This window comes from Dipodomys merriami, unplaced genomic scaffold, assembly GCF_024711535.1.
Source record: "Dipodomys merriami isolate MVZ:Mamm:240054 unplaced genomic scaffold, mDipMer1.0.p SCAF_70, whole genome shotgun sequence".
NCBI classification, from domain to species: Eukaryota; Metazoa; Chordata; class Mammalia; order Rodentia; family Heteromyidae; genus Dipodomys; species Dipodomys merriami.
The window spans coordinates 4,740,950-4,762,705 of NW_027206291.1; the positions used below are offsets into that span (position 1 = coordinate 4,740,950).

At 55.3% G+C, this 21,756-nt stretch overlaps 1 protein-coding gene across 5 annotated transcripts; it reads left to right on the plus strand.

The window, feature by feature from the left end:
* Positions 1 to 294: 294 nt before the first annotated feature.
* Positions 295 to 17,947, plus strand: Arhgap45 (Rho GTPase activating protein 45). 5 transcript variants are annotated; one of them, XM_070008394.1, is made up of 23 exons: positions 295 to 454; positions 2,559 to 2,889; positions 6,390 to 6,536; positions 7,160 to 7,244; positions 7,330 to 7,402; positions 7,515 to 7,581; positions 7,668 to 7,805; positions 8,117 to 8,181; positions 8,350 to 8,460; positions 8,539 to 8,619; positions 10,919 to 11,107; positions 11,611 to 11,748; positions 11,840 to 12,030; positions 12,135 to 12,259; positions 12,356 to 12,439; positions 12,842 to 12,925; positions 13,034 to 13,206; positions 13,585 to 13,773; positions 13,859 to 13,996; positions 14,418 to 14,644; positions 14,739 to 14,949; positions 16,432 to 16,537; positions 17,066 to 17,947. In XM_070008394.1, exons 1-23 carry the CDS (start codon positions 317 to 319, stop codon positions 17,389 to 17,391), a joined length of 3,417 nt encoding a protein of 1,138 aa, XP_069864495.1. In that variant the 5' UTR covers positions 295 to 316; the 3' UTR covers positions 17,392 to 17,947. The 5 variants fall into 5 exon arrangements, with proteins under 5 accessions (XP_069864495.1, XP_069864497.1, XP_069864496.1 ...); XM_070008396.1 differs by having other exon boundaries at positions 12,135 to 12,220; XM_070008395.1 differs by having other exon boundaries at positions 6,393 to 6,536.
* Positions 17,948 to 21,756: the final 3,809 nt, after the last annotated feature.

The window sequence follows — 21,756 nt, forward strand, 5'->3', positions numbered from 1 at the left end:
CACTTGTGGAGCAGGCCTAAGCTCAGCCACAGCTGCTTTGACCCCAGTCAGTGAGGAAACCCACACAAAAGGCATACAAATGTAGGGCCTCCTAGGACCTGGTCACTCACTGGTACCCAGAGTCCTGCGTGCCCACGTGGCTCTGGTACCTAAGGGCAGTAGCTGTGAGTGCACCTGACTGTGAAGTGGGATGAAGTCAGGGCTGGGGAATGTTCCAAGCAGCTAAGAGGAGACCGAAGCCCAGCCCTTCCGGCCAGGCCAAAGCAATGTACCCTCCAGCCAGCGAGCACTTTCCCCAATCCCAGCTGACAGAGCAATGAGTGGGAGACAGAAGGTCCTCAAGGGGCTACTAGGATGGGTTTGTGGTTGGACCAGGTCTTGGAGAACTGGATTCAGCACCAGGGGCTGTGGCCTTCCAGGCTTGTGCCCTGGAGAGCCACCCCTGCCATCAGAGGTCAGTAGGGGAGGGGGGTGGCAGGGCCAACGGGTTGGGGCAGTTGGATTAAGGGAAGAATCCTGGGAGAGTCCAGAAGGGGATCCACGCCCAGGGCCTGTGGCTCACTTCTGTAGTCATAGCTATTCGAGGGGAGACTTGAGATCTGAGGATTGTGGTTCACAGCCCACCCCGGGCAGATATCCATGAGGCTCTTATCTGCAATTAACCAGCAAAAAGCTAGAAGTGAGCCAAGCACCGGGGGGCTCACGCCTGTCATCCTAGCTACTCAGGAGGCTGAGATCTGAGGATCATGGTTCAAGGCCAGCCCAGGCAGGAGAGGCCGTGAGACTCTTTATCTCCAACGAACCACCAGAAACCCGGAAGTGGAGCTGTACCTCAGAATGGTAGACCGCTGGCCTTGAGCAAAAGAGCTCAGAGGCAGAGCCCTGAGCTAAAACCCCCGTGGGGTGGGGTGGGGTGGGGGGGAGGGAAGGAAGGATCTATAGCCCTCGGATGAATCTCTCCATCCAATGCTGACTGTCCTTGGAAGGGAGTGGTCAGCCTTCTGTGTCTGTGTCCCTCAGCTCAGCTGTGGGTTCTAAGCTGCCGGCCAGCTGGGCGCTTTGAGAGTGGATGGGAAGCGGGGAGGCGAAATGGAAGTGAGTGGCGTGGCAGGGCTGACCAGAAGAGGCAGGAGAGGGCGGTTCAGGTGGAGTCTGTGTGGTCTGCACCCGGGAGGAGGCTCTCCACTGCCCCCCCAACACACACACACACACACACGCACACGCACACACACACACACACGCGTCCCCCTGCGCGTCCGGGCGCACGAGGCTCTGCGCGCCCCTGGTCCCGCGGGAGCGTCCGGAGGAGGATCGGGGTGGGGTGGGGCCCCCCGCGGAGGGCGCCCAGCTCCCGGGAGCGGAAGTCGGGGGCGGGACGCGGCGGCCGGGGCGCTCGCGCCCACTCCGCGGAGCGGCAGGCCGAGGCCGGTGAGCCGGGCGCGGGGCGGGCCGCGCCTCCGCGGCCTTTTCCTGCGCCGGGCGCAGCCAATGAGGGCGGCGGCCGTCACGCGGGGCTGACAGCTGGGGCGGGCGGCCCGCGGCCAGGTGGTGCCGAGCCGGCGGGCGCGCGGGGAGCTGAGCCCGGACCCCATCCGCGCCCCACCTCGGGCCGCCCTGCCGCCGCACACTATGTTCTCCAGGAAGAAACGCGAGCTCATGAAAACCCCTTCCATCTCCAAAAAGAACCGGGCGGGAAGCCCCAGCCCGCAGCCCTCGGGGGTGAGTTGGGCTCGGCGCCGCGCGCACCGCACGGCAGGGCTCCCCGGGTCCGGACGCGCACGCGCGCGCGGGGTCGGAGCCCCGCACCGGGCAGCATGCTGGGCCGGCGGCCGGGGTCCCGCACCAGCTACAGCCCCCCGCGGGCCGCGCGGCTGCGCGCGCCGCCCCGGGACGGGGGTGTCCGGCTCACGGTAGGGGGGGGCTCGAGGGTTGGGAGGGTTTGGCTCTGTGCGGGATGGGGGTTTGGACAGTGTGGGGGCGCCCCCGGCGCTGCGGGGCGGGGGCTGGATTGGAAGCCTGCGAAGCTGTGGGCAATCTAACGGGACCTGGCGCGTGGATCCGGAGCATGGAGGACTCTGGGGTGTCTGGAGGGCCGGGGGGGGGGCATCTACGAAACTGGAGGTGTGTGTGAAGTTTTCAGGTATCTGTGTCCAAGGCTTGGGTGTGTCCATGGGACTGGGGGGAGGACCCTCCAGGGCACAGAAATGGTCTCAGAAATGCCCTTCTGGAAGGATCCACGTCTGCAGAAGTTGAGGGGGCTGGAGGCTGAGGACCCCCCTCTCCCCCTCCTGCTTCCCCACCCCCAGCAGGAAGTGGGGTGCCCCTCCCCCGCCCGTGTCAGCCCCGCCCCTGGCTGTGGTTTGGGCAGGGACCGTTGTTTGTGAAAGCTCTAGGGAAGAGGATGTTGGGTAACAGGTGTGTTTGTGGGGGGGCACACCACCCCAAATCTCAGCCCTCTGGCCTTTGACCCTTGTGGAATCATTTCATTGTCGGGAAACTGAGGCAGCACTCAGGCTATCACGTTCCCCCCTCCCTTACGGTTTTCTTGGCCTTTCCAGGAGCTCACCAGGAAAGATGGCGCTGATGCCATCTTCTCTGCACCCAGCCTGGAGCCTCCAGCTTCAACCTCCAGTGCCAAGGCCACTGGCACGCTCAAGCGGCCCACCAGCCTGAGCCGCCATGCCAGCGCTGCTGGCTTCCCCCTCTCTGGTACTGCCTCCTGGACCCTCGGCAGGGGCTACCGAAGCCCCCTGACAGCCACCAGCCCTGCGGAGCTGCCCACCGAGGGCCCTTCCCTGGATGCGGTGGAAGACATCTCAAACCTGCTGGCTGACGTGGCCCGCTTTGCCGAGGGCCTAGAAAAACTCAAGGAGTGTGTGTTGCGTGATGGTAAGGACCAACGGGGACATGAAGGCCTGGGTGGAAAGCAGAGCACAACACAGATCTTTTCAAGAGAGGACTTAGGGAAAGAAACTTGGACCTTCAGGGAGAGCTGCGTGTGCTAGGCCATGACAGCTTGGGTTTTGAGGGATGTGTAAGAGTTTGGTCACAAGTAAGAGGGAAATATATGCTAGCAGAGAAAATGTCTGGTGCACTGGCAATGGAAAATATATTTAAAGGTGAAGGGTGGTGTGGGGCAAAGGCATCACCCTAGAAGTTACCTCAAGGGCAGTAAGCGTTAGAGCAGAGGATGAATTGAGTCCCGTCTGCATTTTGGAGCCCTATGGACCGGAAGTGGGCTGAGGGCTGGGTGGTGAAGCCCTGGAGTACTCGTTCACTGTAGGAGGTGCTGAGGAGTAAGTAGCTTTGGGCTGCAGGATAGCAGTTCCGTTTTCTCCTCCACAGGGCGGCTGACAGCCCTGCTTCCTGCCGAGTTATTTTCATCTGCTTCCTGTTTGTTCCTGGCAGGCCGGGCGGGCACCTCTAGCGGGGCCAGGCATAACACTTCATGTAACGTCTTCAGTTCTTAGTGTCAGCTCCCGGAAACCACAGTGCCAAGGGCTGTGCCGAAGTATTCTGGCCTGCACCCATTTCACAGATGAGGAGACTGAGGCCTTGGAGAGGCCTGAGTACCCCACCCCCACCCTGGGGCTAATAACCAGGCCCTGTGTAGCTGAGAGGGTGGAAGCCCCCTGGGTTATATCTGGGTGGAGGCGGGAACTGGCTTCCTGGGGAAGCGCTAATCTCCAGTGCTTCCCCGGGCTTCCTTGGAGGCCCGGCCTGGGCAGGATGCTGCTGTGTGTGGCCTGAAGACTGAGCTTGGGGACAGAGTCACCCTCTTTGCTCTAGGGGAAAGGACCTGATAGGCAGGACATGGGTGACAGTTCACTCGGGGGCTACCTTGTTCCACAAAGGAGATCTCATACGCCTGGGGTCTGTAAAGAATCGGCCTGCCCGAGTTGTGGGCCCTGGGCCCCAGAAAGCCAAGAGAGTACAGTGGCGTCCCAGAAAGCCAAGAGAGTACAGTGGCGTCCTGGTGGTGGCCGCAGCGGCAGCTTACCTGAGCCTTTTCCCACCTTAGGCCTCAGTTTCCCAGTCATTCTGCACCCATCCCCCTTGGAACTGTGCTGCCTGGGATCCAAGATCCCTGCCTTTGGGAGTAAAGAGAGCCAAGCATCAGCAGGACCCCAGCCTAGGGACGAGGGGGCGGGGCTTGAGAACCGGCCAGAGCCGGTTTGGCCACTAGCCAGCCACCCACACCTCCGTCCTGCTCTGAGCTCGGGCCATGTGTATCTGCGGGAACGTGCATCCACCTCTGGATGATGTCCCAGGACACTGCCAAGTGGGGCCCCCAGGTGAGGGGACAGTGGAGAGGGGCCTGGAGGTCCCCAGCCTGGCCAGCTGGGACACCTGGGCAGGGGTGGGGAGGGATGGGGAGGGGTGGGGCTCGGGTCAGCGGTGCCAAGCTGGAGTCTGATCGCTTTGCTGGCGTCCTGCCTTGTCAGGGGGCTTTGTCAAATTAGGGGTGCTGCGGGGGACTTTATGGTGACCCAAGGGGAGGAGTGAGTGAAGGAATGTCCCAGGCCGGGGTGCGGCCTTCCTGGCGCCTTCTCTGAATTCCTGGAGTCCCTTTCAGCTCTTGGCCACTGCCTGGGACTGGGGCAGCAAATGGGGGAGTTCTGGTGTGAGAGACTAGAGGTGTCACAACTCTGGGGGGGCCTTCCGAGGGGGTCTCGGCACGGAGGAGGGATGCCACCTACCGGGCCCGCTCTCATCTCAGGGTCCTCACGGTCACTCAGGCCCCCCCCTAAGACTGCTGCGTCTTGAGCACACCGGCGTGTGTGTACCCCATTGCAGAAAGCAACAAATCTCTTCCAACTTAGAATGCTTGAGAACGTCTCGCCCTCTGCGGCCGACCACCACCCTTCTTCGTGCTGATAGCCGCCATGGCTCACTGCTGCCCAGGAAATCAAGCCAGGCACTTTTTCTGTCCAGCCTTCTCATGTCTTCAGATGACAAAACTGTTTTGGTTTTTTTTTTTTTGGGTCTGGTTGTGGGGCCTGAACCCTGGGCCTGGGCGCTGTCCCTCAGCTCTTCAGCTCAAGGCTAGCACTCTACCACTTGAGCCACAGTGCCACTTCTGACTTTTTTCTTTATGCGTATGTGGTGCTGAGGAATCGAACCCAGGGCCTCAGGCATGGAAGGCTAGCGCTCTATCACTGAGCCACCTTCCCAGCCTGACAAAACTGTTTGATCCTGGGCTGGGAAGGTGGCGCAGTGGTAGAGCGCTTGCCTTGTATGCCTGAGGCCCTGGGTTTGATTCCTCAGCACCACATAAGCAAAAAAGAAAAAAACCAGAAGTGGTGCTGTGGCTCAAGTGGTAGAGTGCTAGCCTTGAGCTGAAGAGCTGAGGGACAGCGCCCAGGCCCAGGGTTCAGGCCCCACAACTGGAAAAAAACAAACTGTTTGATCCTTAAGAAATGCCTTCCATAGCCAGCGCTGGTGGCTCACGCCTGTAATCCTAGCTACTCTGGAAACTGAGATCTGATAAACATCCTGGTTCGAGGCCAGCCCAGGCAGAAAGTTCCTGAGATTCTCATCTTCAATGAGCCACTAAAAAGCCAAAAGTGGAGCTGTAAGCTCAAGTAGTAGAGTACTAGCTTTGAACAAAAAAGCTCAGGGACAGCCCAGGCCCTGAGTTCAAGCCCCAGGATAGGCAGGGCCACCCTCCTCCAGCAAGAGAGAGAGAGAGAGAGAGGTTTTTTTTCTCTGTACCTCAGTTTCCTCATCTGCAAAATAAGGGTGGTGTAGTGCCTGTCTCCTGGGGTAGAAGCTTCCAGGACAGTGAGAGATCAGGATTGCTTAGGCCTAGTCCCTAGACAGGTGGGGTGCGGCCAGGAGCAGGCTGAAGAATGAGGCCCCAAAAGGGAGTAGGACTGCCTGGAGGAAGAGACCGTAGGGCTACAGCTTTCTCTTTGGTGGGGCTGTGTTAGGGTTTGACCTCAGGGTCTATGCTTGGCTAGATTTGGCGATGCTTGGCATGCTAGTGCTTGAGCCACGTCACCAAACCTGCTTTAAAAAGATAAGTTTGGAAATAGAGTATAGTGTACTTTTCTGCCCAGGTTAGGAACAGACTGTGATCCTCCAGTTCTCAGCCTCCTAAGTAGTTACTACCACCATGAGCCATCAGCACCCAGTAGGACTGAGGCTTGAAGGAGAAGTGGGAGTTTTTGCTTTCTGGAGGGACAAAAAAAGTGTTCTAGTCAGAAAGGATCAACCAAGCCAAGGTCTAGCCTTCGCTGATCTAACTAGTAGTGCAAGGAGAGGTCAGTGGCCTGCATTCAATCCCCCAGCTGCCCTTGCTCACCTCTGCCTCCACTGGGGACAGGGGTTTGGAGGAGGAGGAGCTGGGAAGACTCTCCGCCCCAACTCACATTCTTTCTGCTCAGCAGATCTTCTCGAGGCCCGGCGGCCACTGGCCCATGAATGCCTGGGTGAGGCCCTGCGTGTGATGCGCCAGGTGATCTCCAAGTACCCACTGTTGAACACTGTGGAGACACTGACAGCGGCCGGCACCCTCATCGCCAAGATCAAAGGTCAGCCAACTGGGATGGAACAGCAAGGCCTCTGTGCTTGGAAGGAAGGACTTTCTGGGAAGGGGCTATCAAAAATGAGTGTCATGGGGCTGGGAAGATGGCTCAATGGTAGAGTGCTTGCCTTGTATGCATGAGGTTCAATTCCACAGCACCACATAAGCAGAAAAAGTGGGAAGTGGTACTGTGGCTCAAGTGGTAGAGCGTTAGCCTTGAGCTGAAGAGCTGAGGGACAGCACCCAAGTCCAGAGTTCAGGCCCCATGACCAACACACACACACACACACACACACACACACAAACACAAGAGTTTTATTTTATTGTGTGTGCCATTTCTGGGGCTTGAACTCAGAGCCTGCACACTGTCTGTTCTTTTGCTCAAGGCTAGAGCTCTACCACTTTGAGCCACAGCGCCACATCTGGTTTTAGGGTGGTTCATTGGAGATAAGAGTCTGATGGACTTTGCTGCTGGGGCTGGCTTCAAACCAAGATCCTCAGATCTCAGCCACCTGAGTAGCTAGGATTACAGGTGTGAGCCCTTAGTGCTCAGAGGCTGAGAGTTTCTGATCGTTAGATATGGGGATAGTCACCTCCCTGAGTGGACCATGCTTGGTCTTTCCCTCCCAGCCTTCCATTATGAGTGTAACAATGAATCAGACAAGAGGGAGTTTGAGAAGGCTCTGGAGACCATGGCCGTGTCATTCAGTAGCACGTGAGTGTGGGAACCTACGGGCAGGGGTTTGGGGGTGGTCACGGGTGTCCGTATGTCCACGGATGCTGCTCTTCTGGCCCTGCAGAGTGTCTGAGTTCCTCATGGGTGAGGTTGATAGCAGCACCCTCCTGTCTGTGCCTCCTGGGGATTCCAGCCAGGTGAGCCAAGGTGGGCAGAGGCAGTGTGGCTCTGGACTAGCCCAGCATCGGCAGGGTGGGGATAATGGATCTCAGCCAGGGGTCCCACACCCTCCATCTCCTGCCCGTGCAGTCCATGGAGAACCTGTATGGACAGGGCAGTGAGGCTCCAGCACCGGGCTCTGAGGACTGCGAGGAAGGTGAGCGTCTCCCGGTGCACTCGGATGGCAGGGTGGGTGAGGGGGGCCTCTGGGGGTGGGGTGAGGGCTGAGCAGGTCCTCTTCAGGCTGCCTGCCCCCGGAGGAAGTGGACCTGCTGCTTCAGCGCTGTGAGGGGGGTGTGGACGCTGCGCTGCAGTATGCCAAGAACATGGCGAAGTACATGAAGGATCTCATTGGCTACCTGGAAAAGCGGACCACGCTGGGTAAGAGCCAGGGTGGGCCGGGGCGAGGCTGGCAGAGGGCAATTATTATTACTTTCGTTGTGGAGCTTGAACTTGGAGCCTGGGCGCTGTTCCTGAGTTCTTTTTGCTCAAGGCTAGCGCTCTACCCGCTTGAGCCACAGCTCTACTTCCGGTTTTCTGCTGGTTCATTGGAGCTAAGAGTCTCACAGACTTTCCTGCCTGGGCTGCCTTTGAACCGTGATCCTCAGAACTCCTCCTGCGTAGCTAGGATGACAGGAGTGAAGCAGTTTAAATGCACTCACTGTCTCATTTTTGTACCGTGCACCCTGCAGAGATGGAATTTGCCAAAGGCCTGCAGAAGGTGGTCCATAACTGCAGACAGAGCATCATGCATGAGGTGAGGGATCCACTGGGGTTGCTCCCCCCAGGCCTGAGGCTGGAGCTTCCCCTCTGTGCCCCGGGCGCGAACACTGGATGCAGAGTTGGGAAGGTTTTAGGCTGCGGGGATTGACTCTGCCCTCATCTTCCCCACACTCAGTAACTTTGGCCACCCCTTCCCCCACAGCCCCACATGCCCCTCTTGTCCATCTACTCGCTGGCCCTGGAGCAGGACCTGGAGTTTGGCCATGGCATGGTGCAGGCGGCCAACACGCTGCAGAATCAGACTTTCATGCAGGTAGGCGCAGCCCGGGAGAGCCAGGCTGGGCGGGGATTGTGACTGGGTCTCCCCATTTATGGTCTCTTTCCCCCTCAGCCCCTGACTGTGCGGCGGCAGGAGCATGAGAGACGCAGGAAGGAGATCAAGGAATCGTGGCACCGAGCTCAGCGGAAGCTGGTAGGGGCAGCAGGTGGGGACGGGGGCGTGGAGAGAGAAGGGACGGTGTGCGCAGGTGGGGCGCTGCGCATGCGCACGCCGCTGACGCCGAGCTGAGGCTACTGCGTGTGCGTCAGATAGGGCGCCAAAGATGCCCACTTGGTCCAGCACGTGCTGGGGGGCAGAAATGGCGGTTCCCAGGTCCCCAGGATGGAGGGAGGCTGCGGTTCAGCCTCAGGTCTGGTGCAGGCTCCAGGTTTGTGCGCGCGCGCGTGTGTGTGTGTGTGTGTGTGTGTGTGTGTGTGTGTGTGTGTGTGTGTGTGTGTGTTTTGAGTAGAGTGAGGAGGCTTGCACTCAGGGCCTGGGACCTGTCCCTGACCTTTGTCACTCAAGGTTGGCAGGTACCACTGGAGCCGCAGCTCCACTTCTGGCATTATGCTGGTAATTAGAGATGAGTCTCATGGACTTTTCCTCTCTTGTGTGGTCTGGCTTTGAACCTTGATGGTCAGATCTCAGCCTCCTGAGTAACTAGGATTATAATTATGAGCCACTAGCAACTGGCAATTTATTTATTATTATTATTGTTGTTATTTTGCTAGTCCTGAGGCTTGAAGTCTGGACCTAGATGCTGCCCCCGAGCTTCTTTTTGTTCAAGGGGAGTGTTCTACTACTTGAGCCACAGCTTTTTCTGCAATTAATTGGAGATAAATTTCACAGACTTTCCTGCCTGGTTTGGCTTCCAACTGCAATCCTCAGATCTCAGTGGCCTGAGTAGCTAGGATTACAGGCATGAGCCGCTGGAGCCAGTTGAATTTACCTCTTTTTTTTTTTTTTTAATCAATACCTATATGCCACCAAATTGGATATTCCTTTTTTTTTTTTAAGCAGTACTGGGATTTGAACTCAGAGCTGATACTCTTTTGCTTGAGCCATGTGCCAGGCCTTCGTGGTTTTTGAGTTTAACCCTGACTGTTTCTGAGCAGTTGGGTAGTAAACATTGTTGCTGTGACAGGCTCTGTGCCGCCAGTAAATTGTGAGAGAACGTATGTTAGATCAGTGCCCCCAAATGAATGGGTTGGCTGAAGAGTGTACAGTTCCCCTCACGTGTCACAGTTGTGCTTCTCGAATCCTGGGAACCCTTGGTTTATATTTTGCTCACTCATTTGGGAAGTGACTTGTTTCATATTGATTTGCCAGAGCTCTTTACATATTACAGAATGGAGACGGCAACGCTTTGATTCCCTTTTTTTGCTTTCCCTGTTGACTCTCACCCAACCCCACACCCCCCACAGGAGGGGAGAATTCAGGCAGCATCTCCTCAGCATAGCTGAGGCTAGCATTGAAATCGTCTGATTTTGGTGCTTGAGGATTGGGCCCAGGCTAAGCACCTGCCTTACCATTGATCTACACTCACAGGCCCTGGAACTCTTCTGTGTGTGTGTGTGTGTGTGTGTGTGTGTGTGTGTGTGTGTGTGTGTGTGTGTCTGTGTCTGTGTCTGTGTCTGTGTCTGTGTCTGTGTCTGTGTATGCATGCTAGGGCTTGAACACAGGGCCTGGGCACTGTGTTTAAAGCTAGCACTTTACCACTTAAGCCACAGCTTCACTTCCAGCTTTTTGGTAGTTAATTGGAGATAAAGAGTCTCATGGACTTTCCTTTCTGCTGGGGCTGGCTTTGAACCATGATCTCTAATCTCAGCCTCCTGAGTAGCTAGGATTACAGGCTTGTACTATCTAACATGTCCCCCCACCCAAGGGGGGAATAAGTACTTCCTGCCTCCCTGAGGGTGCCTGGCTTCCTGTCTGGGCAGCCTCTGTTTTCATCTGTGAGAAAGGAAGTGAAAACAACCTAGGTGCAGGAGGCCTGCCCGCTCCAGCGTGAGCCGCTGGTGCTTTTATAAAGAGCTGACCTACGTCTCAGTTTCCTTGACTCTAACATGGGCAGTGAAAGCTAGGTGCCAATGGCTCAAGCCTGAAATCCTAGCTACTCAAGAGGCTGAGATCTGAGGCTACTGATTCGAAGCCAGCCAAAGCAGGCAAGTCTCTGAGACTCCTATCTCCCATTAACCAGCAGAAAGGTGGAAGTGAATTGTAGCTCCAGTGCTAGAGCACCAGCCTAGAAAAGCCAAGAGTGCAAGGCCCTGAGTTCAAGCCCCAGTATCAGCACAGATAAAATAAGAAGGCACTGCTTTCTTGCAGGGTTCTGCTGCAGGTGGCCGCAACTATGATCCCTGTCTTTGGTCTGTGGCCGCTGCTCCTAGGATGTGGTTGGGGAGGGAGGAAGGAGCTGGGGAGGAGGAGAATGAGCTCCATCCTTTTACAGCAAGAGGCAGAATCCAACCTACGCAAGGCCAAGCAGGGTTACGTTCAGCGCTGTGAGGACCACGACAAGGCCCGCTTCTTGATGGCCAAGGCTGAGGAGGAACAAGCAGGTGCTGGCCCCGGGGTGGGCAGTGCAGCCTCCAAGACCCTGGACAAACGGCGACGCCTAGAGGAGGAGGCTAAGAACAAGGTGATGGTGGATGGGCAGCAGAGGGGAGGGTCAAAGCTGAGCCCAAGGGCAGTGCGTGCGTGCGTGCGTGTGTGTGTGCGTGTGCGTGCGTGCATGCGTGCCCATTGTAATGCTTGAGCTCAGTGCCTGGGTGCTGTCCCTTAGCTTTTTCAGTTAAGGCTGACCCTCTACCACTTGAGTCATACCCCACTTCCAGCTTTCTGCTGGTTCATTGGAGAGAGGAGTCTCATAGACTTTCCTGCCTCAGCTGGCTTCGATGCATGATCCTCAGATCTCAGCCTCCTGAGGAGCCTAAGATTACACGTGTGAGCCACCAGCTCTCAGATCAAGGCTTTTGATGCATCATGAAATTTCCCACCTCCAGGCCTTTGCCAGGACTGAATATTCTCCCAGAAATGTCTTTCCTGCCCTTCCTGCCCGGTTCCTCGGTGGGGTTTTTCTGTGTCACTTCTGGCTAGGCCCTGAGGACTGAGCTCAGGCTGTGCCCATCCACCCCACCGCAGGCAGAGGAAGCCATGGCCACCTATCGCACGTGTGTGGCTGACGCAAAGACACAGAAGCAGGAGCTGGAGGACACCAAGGTGACCGCGCTGCGACAGCTCCAAGAGGTGATCCGGCAGAGTGACCAGACCATCAAGACGGTGTGTGCCTGTGTGTGAGGGGCGCTGGGAATGTGGGGGGCTGGGCTGAGGTCCAGCCCTGCTGACAGTGTGTCCTTGCTGCTGCCCACAGGCCACCATCTCCTACTACCAGCTGATGCACATGCAGACGGCGCCCCTGCCCGTCCACTTCCAGATGCTGTGTGAGAGCAGCAAACTCTATGACCTGGGCCAGCAGTATGCTTCCCATGTACGCCAGCTGCAGCGTGGGGAGGAGCCCGACGTACGCTACGACTTCGAGCCACACATCTCAGCCAATGCCTGGTACCGCAGCGGAATCCAGAGCCGCCCCCTGCAAAGGGTGGGCATGGGAGGACCCTCCCTAGCTCACCATGACCTCCCCCCATCCTTAAACCCCTTACCTCCAGGTCTCCAGTCCTGCGTGCCCGGAAGGGCAGCTTCAATGTTGGTGACACGGCAGGAGCCCAGACTCCCAGCAACCCCCCAGAGGAAGGTGGGTCCAGTGAAGGGTCCCCAGCCAAGGAGTGCAGGGGTGAGTGCCTGCAGGAGCCTGGGCCGTGCTGACGTGCTGTGGCCCTGCCACTTTTCTCTGAGAGATGCCTCCACTGCCACCTCTTCTTCGCTGCAGGTGGACGAGGACACCAGGTGCACAAATCATGGCCAATCTCCATCTCAGACTCCGACAGCGGCCTTGACCCCAGCCCTGGCTCAGGTGAAGGGACTGTGCACGATGGGGTTCAGATGCCCCCTCCCCTGCCTCTGGCCTCCACTGGCTTTTCTCACTGTGGGGGTCAAAGGTGTTTGTCCTAAGCTGGGCACCAGTGGCTCACGCCTGTCATCCTAGCTACTCAGGAGGCTGAGATCTGAGGATCACAGTTCAAAGCCAGCCCGGGCAGGAAAGTCTGTGAGACTCTTACCTCCAATAAACCACTAGAAAACTGGAAGTGGCGCTGTGGCTCAAGTGTTAGAGCGCTCGCCTTTAGCTGAAGAGCTCAAGGGCAGCGCTCAGGCCCAGAATTCAAGCCCTCAACTAACAACAACAACAACAAAAGATGTTTGTCCTAGAGCTCCTAGACCTGGTACCATGAGTCTGATGGCCCTGTTCCCTGCCCAGGAGATTTCAAGAAGTTTGAACGGACGTCGTCCAGTGGCACCATGTCGTCCAGCGAGGAGTTGGTGGAGCAGGAGGGTGGTGACGGTGCGTTGGCCTTTGAACACTTGGGTGGGGGTGGGACAGGGAATCTGGGCATGGTCCGTGGTCCACCCCCTTCCAGTCTGTGATGCTGGCTTCCCATCCTGCCTCCAGCTGACCTCAGTGACATCACCCCCGAGCTGCCCGTGGCCGTACCCAGTGGGCCTTTCCGCCACGTGGGACTGTCCAAGGCAGCCCGCACACATCGGCTGAGGAAGCTCCGCACGCCTGCCAAGTGCCGGGAGTGTAACAGCTATGTCTACTTCCAGGGGGCAGAATGCGAGGAGGTACGTGGCAGGCCTGGGATAGGGAGTTTTTAAGCGGTGAAGAAAGGGTGGGGATGTGTCTTAAGTAGTAAGACACCTGCCTAAAAAGCAGGAGACCTTAAGTTCAAGTGTCAGTACTTCCAGAGACACAGATGGGCTTTGTGGGGATAGATATCTCAGGCAAAGAGCATGGCTAGTGCAAAGGCCCTGGGGCTGTGGCAGAAAAACCAAAGGGTTGGAATTTCCTTCCAACCAAAAGGGATTTCGTGTAACCAGGCAGGAGTCGGGCTTGTGTTTTCAGAAGGTACAATGAGGAATTTCAGGGAAGAGGCAGGTGAAGCCCAGCATCTGAACTGAGTGTCGAGAGGGATTGGGGTTTACTTTTTCCTGGTCCTCTAGTGCTGCCTGGCCTGTCACAAGAAATGTCTGGAGACTCTGGCCATCCAGTGTGGCCACAAGAAACTGCAGGGCCGTCTGCAGCTCTTTGGCCAGGACTTCAGCCAGGCAGCCCAGGGCACCCCAGACGGAGTGCCCTTCATCATTAAGAAGTGCGTCTGTGAGATTGAGCGGCGTGCGCTGCGCACCAAGGTGTGACACTGTGACGCAAGGGGGTGCGGTGTCCTGGGAGGGCTGGGAGCGTGGGCGGGAGCAGCAGGTGACGGCCTCTCCTCAGGGCATCTACCGGGTGAACGGCGTGAAAACGCGTGTAGAGAAGCTGTGCCAGGCTTTTGAGAATGGCAAGGAGCTGGTGGAACTGTCACAGGCCTTGCCCCACGACATAAGCAACGTCCTCAAGCTCTACCTGCGCCAGGTGAGATGGGAAGGTGGGCTAAAGTCGAGGCTGACTGCAGAGCTAGCAACGGGAAGAATTGTGGCCAGGGAAAGTACCAAAGTGTGTTAGGCTGGAGGCGAGGCTGGATCAGTGTGGGCAGGATCGGTGGAGGTGAGGCTAGAACAGGGTGGGCAGGAACAGTTGACGGGCAAAACTGCTAGGATAAGGTGGTGGCTGGTGCAGCAGTGGGTGGGGCCTGATGAGAGGGGGCGGGGCCGGGACACCTGGAACAGTTATACAAGTCTGGGTTGGGGTGTGGGGGCAGGCAAGGAAGGCAAACTCAGGCCTGAAGCTGGACAGCCTATGGAGCGGTGCCCTGTGGCTGGTGGGTATGGCTGGAGCAGGAGTCTTGCTAGGATATAGGCCACCTAACCAGGTCCTGACACACATTGCTTTGTAGCTTCCCGAGCCGCTCATCTCCTTTCGCCTTTACCACGAGCTCATGGGCCTGGCCAAGGAGAGCCTGAAGGCCGAAGCCGAGGCCAAAGCCGCATCCCGGGGCCGGCAGGATGGGTCCGAGAGCGAGGCAGCTACTGAGGCCATGGTGGGCCGCCTACGAGAGCTCCTGCAGGACCTGCCAGCCAAGAACCGGGCCACGCTACAGTATCTGTTGCGACACCTGCGCAGGTAAGTTCCCTCCCCCCCCCCCATCCCCAGGCAAGGTGCAGGGTGGCAGGAATCCCTGGGAAACCACTCATACAACATCCTGCACCCTCCTCAGGATCGTGGAGGTAGAGGAGGACAACAAGATGACCCCAGGGAATCTGGGGATCGTCTTTGGACCCACGCTGCTGCGGCCCCGGCCTACTGAGGCCACCGTCTCCCTCTCATCCCTGGTGGACTATCCGCACCAGGCCCGCGTGATCGAGGCCCTCATCGTCCACTACAGCCTGGTCTTTGAGGAGGAGTCTGAGGAGGCACCCGAGGGCCAGGTGAGGCTTGGGTCTGACTGAGCTGTCCTCCTGGGAAAATGAGTACCACTGACATGGGATGGAGACACAAAGCATACTGGGAAAGGCTGGTTTGGACTAATCAGCCAGAGAGGCCAGTGAGGTATGGTAAGCAGAGAACTGGATGAAACATGAGTCCTAAAGGAGAGCCTCAGGAGGGGCTGGGAAGGTGGCTCAGTGGTAGAGTGCTTGCCTTACATGCACGAAGCCCTGGGTTCAATTCCTCAGTACCACATAAGCAGGAAAAAAAAAAAGTGCAAAGACCCTGTGGTCCCTTCCCTCAAATCAGAACTCTGCTATTTCCCATTGCTTGTCCAACCCCAGCAGTGTCTGCCGTAAGCACTATACCTCATTGATGGGTTGTTTTTTTTTTCCTTCGGTCATGGGGCTTGAACTGTGGGCCTGGGTGCTGTCCCTCAGCTATTCAGCTCAAGGCTAGCACTCTACCACTAGAACCATAGTGCCACTTCCAGCCTCTTCTGCTTATGTGGTGCTGAGGAATCGAACCCAGGGCCTCATGCATGCAAGACAAACACTACCACTGAGCCACCTTCCCAGCCCTGTGGGTTGCTTTTTGTTTTTTTTGGTGCCAGTACTGGGGCTTGAACTCAGGGCCTGGGCATTGTCCCTTAACTTTCTTGCTCAAGGCTTGCACTATTCCAATTGAGCCACAGTTCCACTTCTGGTTTTCTGGTGGTTAGTTGGAGATGTCTCAAGAACTTTTCTACCCAAGCGGCCTTTGAACCATGATCCTCAGATCTCAGCCTCCTGAGTAGCTAGGATTACAGACGTGAGCCAGTGGTACCTGGCTTACTGCTCTGTTTTAGTTTTTTGCCCCCCCCCCCCTTTTTTTTCAAGCTTTAGAAACTATTCTTTCTCCCTTGTATTTTGTTACCTATCTCTGGGTATCTCTTGGTGTCTTTGGGTTTCCTCTGGCTGCGAATCTAAGTGGGACCCTATGAGCCCAGAAAAATGTGAGCCCCAAAACCCAGAGTTTGCAGCCTGGGGCTCCAGTGCCGGCATCTGTGCTGGGCTTGGCCATCTGGTTAGAGTATCTACTCAATGAAAGAGCACTGAGGAGAGGCTCCCATGGGGTTGGGGGACAGGCACGTGGTGTCTCCTGATCCTGTAAGAGCCAGCGTTCACTAGCTGCGCTGCTAGTGGCTCATGCCCATAATCTAGCTACTCCAGTGACTGAGATCTGAGAGTCAAGGTTTGAAGCCAGAGATTCTTATCTCCAGTTAACCAGTAAAGAGCCAAAAGTGGAGGTATGGCTCAAGTGGTAAAGTGCCTGCCTTGAGCAAAAGAGCAAAGGAAGAGCACAAGGCCCTGAATTCAAGCCCCAGTAGCAGTACCAAAAGAAAAAGCAGGGCCAGGCCTGTTTTAAAAACACTCCCCTGGAAGAAAACAGCTAGGATGGGGCTGGGTGAGTGAGGCTCTTCCATGACTCCTTCCCTGCTGCAGGGTGGCCCATGTAACCAGCGGGCCGAGGTGGTGGTGCTGATGCCCCACTTGGAGACGGGTGTGGAGGCTGCCTTCACCCTACAGGAGGCCGAGGATGGAGGCCAAGGTGAGTGGGTGGCTCTGACCAGTGAGTACACGTGATACAGTGGGAGGTATGTCCTGTGGGCTCATCAGCTGTTCACTGGCTCCTTTAATGTGGTGTAAGCACAAGCAACGCAGCTCTTCTCCAAGATGGTCACCTGTGCCAGAAAAGGAGCATATAATGAATGATGCCTGTGTGTGTCGAGTCTCTGGGTACAAGCACCAGGCCAGGACACTTTCCTGGAGCCTAGGTTTCAAGAGGGAATAAAGACAATCAGGTGCTGGTGGCTCACACCTGTAATCCTAAACTATTCAGGAGGCTGAGATCTGAGGATTGTGGTTCAAAGCCAGCCCTGGTGGGAAAGTCCATGAGACTCATATCTCCAATTAACCACCAAAAAGCTGGAAAGGGAGCTGTGTTCAAGTGGTAGAGTGCAAAAGCTCAAAGACAGCACCGAGGTGCGGCATTCCAGCCCCAAGGATGTCTGGGGTGTCCAAGCCAGGTGCCCTTCTGATCACAGGATGTCTGTCTGTCTCTACCTTGCCTTCCTAGAGTCCCAAGTTGCCTCCAATGATTCAGACTCAGAGCTAGAGGAGACCTCAGACCCCCTGTCATCGTCAGATGCCAGCGCCCTGCACCAGCTTAGCTTCTCCGACAAGCAGGAGGATGAGGCTGGACTGGAAGGGGGTCCCCAAAGCCACAGGGGCAGCGAGGAGCAGCCGGGTAGCGAGGATGAGGTGGGTGGGACTCAACAGCTGTCCACATATAATACCAACCATTCCAACAACGTGGCACCAGCCCCGCTGCCCACCATGAGGCTCCGTGGTGGGCATCTTGCGGCGGGCACCTGCCAGCAAAGGAGGCCTCAGTTTGTGTGAGGGATGACGGTAAGGACCATTGCTGGCCACTTTCCCTCTGGGCTCTGCCTCTCTGGACTATCCTGAGCTTTGAAGCACGGCTCAGTCTGATGCCTGGGATCACTGGAATTGGACATCACCGGCCACCTCCTCCCAGAAGCTTCCGGCAACACTGGGGACAGTGGGGGCCTGTGGAAGGCACCTGTGTCCTCTCCACACCCAAGCTGGCCCTGGCTCAGCTGGGCAAGTCTTTGCTCTTGGGTGAAGTCTTGGCTTTCTTACTTGTACCATAAGCTTGTGTGGACACACCCAGAGAACTCCCTCCACCCCGCCTCATACTTTCTGGGGGTGCAGAACCCATCTTAGCCTCTTCTTGCTGTAGTCTTGGGGAAATGCAGTACCTTGAGTGGGTGCCCATGCTGGGCGCTGTGGGGCTGGAGATGGAGGCTGAGTGCAGATGCAACTGCAGGGCTGGTTTGGACACCTGGGGTTAGGAACACTGCAAAATCGCTTACGGGTCACTATGTAGTTCTCTGACACACATCTATTTTGCTTACAATAAAGTTTTAAAATCTTGTCTGTTTTCTGTGACAGTGGCAGCCTGGGGCAGAGGCCAGTGCGGGGGACAATGGGGAGGCGGCTCTGGCAATGTCTTCACTTCCTCAAAGCCCAGGGTTGTGGGGCACAAATCCCTGCCACTGTCCCAGGGAGGTGACAAGCCCACATGGCTGTCAGATGACTGCTTCCTGACTCACAGTTTGGGACTGTGCGGTGGAATTGTCCATTTGCATGCAGCATATATTCTCCAGCTATGGGGGCCCTGTGTCAGGTCTTTGGACACCAAGGGCTAGAATCATTGCCAATGTAGAACTGGACACTGCAATTAAAAAAAAATTTGCTAGTATCGGAGTTTGAACTTAGGGCATCCCCTTCCCACTTGACTTTCAAAGCTCAAGGTTGGTGCTCTACTGCCTGAATCATATAACTTCCAGATTTTTGCTGGTTAGTTGGCAATAAGTCTCATGAATTTTCTGCCTGGGCTGGCTTTGAACTGGGATCCTCCAGGTCTCAACCTGAGTAGCTAGACTTACAAGCATGAGCTACTGGTACACTGCTGCTAAGTTTTGTTTTTTTCTTTTTTTTCTAAGGCTAGCAGTCTACCACTTACGTCACACACTGATCCACTTCCAGCTTTCTGGTGGTTAATTGGAGTCTTAGATTTTCCTGATCAGGCTGGTTTCGAACCACAATCCAGATTTCAGCCTCTTGAATGGCTAAAATTACAGGTGTGAGGCACCAGTGCCCACCTTATTTATTTTTGTCAGTCAGGGGGCTTGAACTCTGGGTCTGGGCACTGCCCTTCAGCTCTTCATCTCAAGGCTAGCACTCTACCACTTGAGCCGCAGGACAACTTCCAGTTTTCTGGTGGTTGTATTACAGATAAGTCTCACGGGCTTTCCTGCCTGGGCTGGCTTTGAACTGCGATCCTTAGATCTCAGCCTTCTGAGTAGCTAGGATTACAGGTGTGAGCCACCAGTGCCTGGCTGCCTAGTTATTTTTGAGATGGAATTTCACAGACTGTTTTTCTTTGGGCTGGCTCTTCACAGATCTCCAGATCTAACTCCAGAGTAGCTAGAATCATAGGCATGATGTACACTGATACTTGCCTTCAGATTTTTTGGGGGACAGGTCCAAAGCCTTTGCCATGCTATGCAGCACTCGATACTCAGCTACACTCTCACACATTCAGCTGGGAGCCTCAGGCCAAGCATAGGGGTTCCTGTCCCTTGGACCAGTCTTCACCCAGGGGATGGGCCTAGGGGCTGTTAGAGGCAGGGAAAGCTGGCGGGATTCATGGCTGCTGAAGATAACCGCCTGCAGGCCCTGGCTTTGCTATTCTCTTCCTGTGAAGCCGTAGCCGTCAGGCCCAGATAAGCAATCTGATACTCCTTGGGAAGACCGGAGGAGCAGTCTTGGGAGGGGGTGAGGAGATGCATAGCCAGCATGCTGCAGAGAGCCCGGCTCTCTGGGTAAACAGACACCTGGCGCTCAGCCAGGTCTTGGTGCCTGCAAGTTGCCTGTGGTCACTTTCATGCCACAAGCAGAGTTGAGGAAATGTGTCACATACTGTCTCACATGTGAAGTTGAAAATACTGTCTGGTTCTTTACCAAAAGAAAACAACAGGGCTAGATACGTGGCTCAGTGGTAGAGCGCTGGCCTAGCATGTATGAAGCCTGGGTTTGATTCCTTAGTACCACATACACAGAAAAAGCCGGAAGTGGTAGAGTGTTAGCCTTGAGCAAAAGAGGCTCAGCGGCAGCGCCCAGCCCTGAGTTCAAGCCCCAGGACTGGAAAAAACAAAAATCCATAATTGGTTAAGCCAGGCTTAATGGAGCTGTGGTAAAATACAAGCCTTGAGTGAAAAAGGCAAGTGACAGTGTACCCAAGCCCTGAGTTCAAATCCCAGTTCCAACACACACCCAACCACCCACACAAACACACACACACACACACAGAGCCAGGCATTGGTGGCTCACACTTGTAATCCTAGCTACCCAGGAGGCCGAGATATAAGGATTGTGGTTCAAAGCCAAGCCAAGCAGGAAAGTCTGTGAGGCTCTTACCGCCAACTAACTACTAAAATGCAGGAAACAGCACTGTGGCTCAAGTCGTAGGTAGCAGTACTAGTCTTGAGCAAGCAAAAGACCTCAGGGACAGTGACTAGGCCCTGAGTTCAAGCTCCCCACACACAAAAAAAAACCACACACACACACACAAATATGTTGATCCCCAATCTACAGTTTGTTTTACTTGTGCTAGGGATAGAAACCAAGGACCTTGTGCAGACTAAGTGTGGCCACCACTGAGTCACAACCTCAGCTCAATTTACGTTTTTTGAGAGGTCACAAGAATTAAGGAAATGGAACTGTGCAGTGCTTAGCATTACTCACACAGTAAATGTCACGAGAAAGCCACTAGAACCTTGTGCTTCTTGTAAACAGGGCTTTGAAACTTTTTTTTTTTTTTTTTTTTGTGACAGAGATGAATGCAGGACCTCTACCTCTGAGTCATCTCAGCTCGTATTTTGGTTTTGAAACAGGCTTTTTTGTGCTTTTGTGTCAATCATGGGGCTTGAATTCAGGGTCTGAGCCCTGTCCCTAAGTTTTTGCTCACTTAAAGTATTATACCTTTTGAGCCATAGTGCCACTTCCTGCTTTTTAGTAGTTGGGAGATAAAGAGCCTCATGGTCTTTCCTGCCCGGGCTGACTTTGAACTGCAATCTGAAGATCTCAGCCTCCTGAGGTTACGATTACAGATGTGAGCACCAGTGCCCAACCATCTCTGCATTTTATTTATTTTGCAAGTCCTGGGGCTTGAACTCAGGGCCTGAGCACTGTTGCTGAACTTCTTTGCTCAAGGCTAGTACTCTCTCACTTGAGCCATGTATCACACTTCTGGCTTTTTTCTCTTTATGTGATACTGAGGAATTGAACCTAGGGCTTCATGCATCTAGGCAAGTACTCTACCACTAAGCCACATCCCAGCCCACATATCTGCATTCTTTACCTATTGATTGATTGGATTGCTGGTCTTTGTATTTTTTCTCGCTATGGAACCCACACCAGTGAATTCTATTCTCTTACCCTCAACTTGAGTAACTAAGGTTACAGGCATGCATCACTATGCCTAGCTGTCTTTATTATTGAATCATAGTTTTTAAAAAATATTATAGATATTATGTCACCAGATATATGCTTTCTAAAATCTTATTGATCTGGTGATATTGGGGCCTCTCACACTTGCTGGACAGGTAAACTACTGTTGAGCCACATCTTGTCTTTTCTTTCCCCTCTAGGAACCTGAGTTGGAACGTAGGGCCTCGTTCTCACTTGGCTTTTTCACTCGATTGATACTCTTACTACTTGAGTACACCTCCACTTCCTCCAGCTCAATCTGGGAAAAGCAACTTGAAGTCACAATACACCTCCTTCCTAAGACGTAACCAACCACATTCAGCAGATATCGGTACAGGCCTGGTAGGCCAACAGTGCATGCATGTGAGCCTGGCATGCCTCAAATATGCCACCCACGCCTGGTGTGTACCCAAAAGGAACGAAGATGCTCCATGTCAAACAGGAATAAGGTTGGAGGAAGAGCTCAGTGGCGGAATGCTTACCTAGTGCTTACATGTGAGGGAAGCCTGGGACCCATCCCCAGAATGAGAGGAAAAAAGAGAAAACAGCTAGCACGTGGATGTTCAGGGCAGTACTACGAAGAACAGCCAGGTGGGGACAGGATAAGCAGCCATGGACTGGACACACACAGCACCCTTTGTCCACAGTGTGGTTCACCCACAGGGAACCTAATTCAGTCACACCAGGACC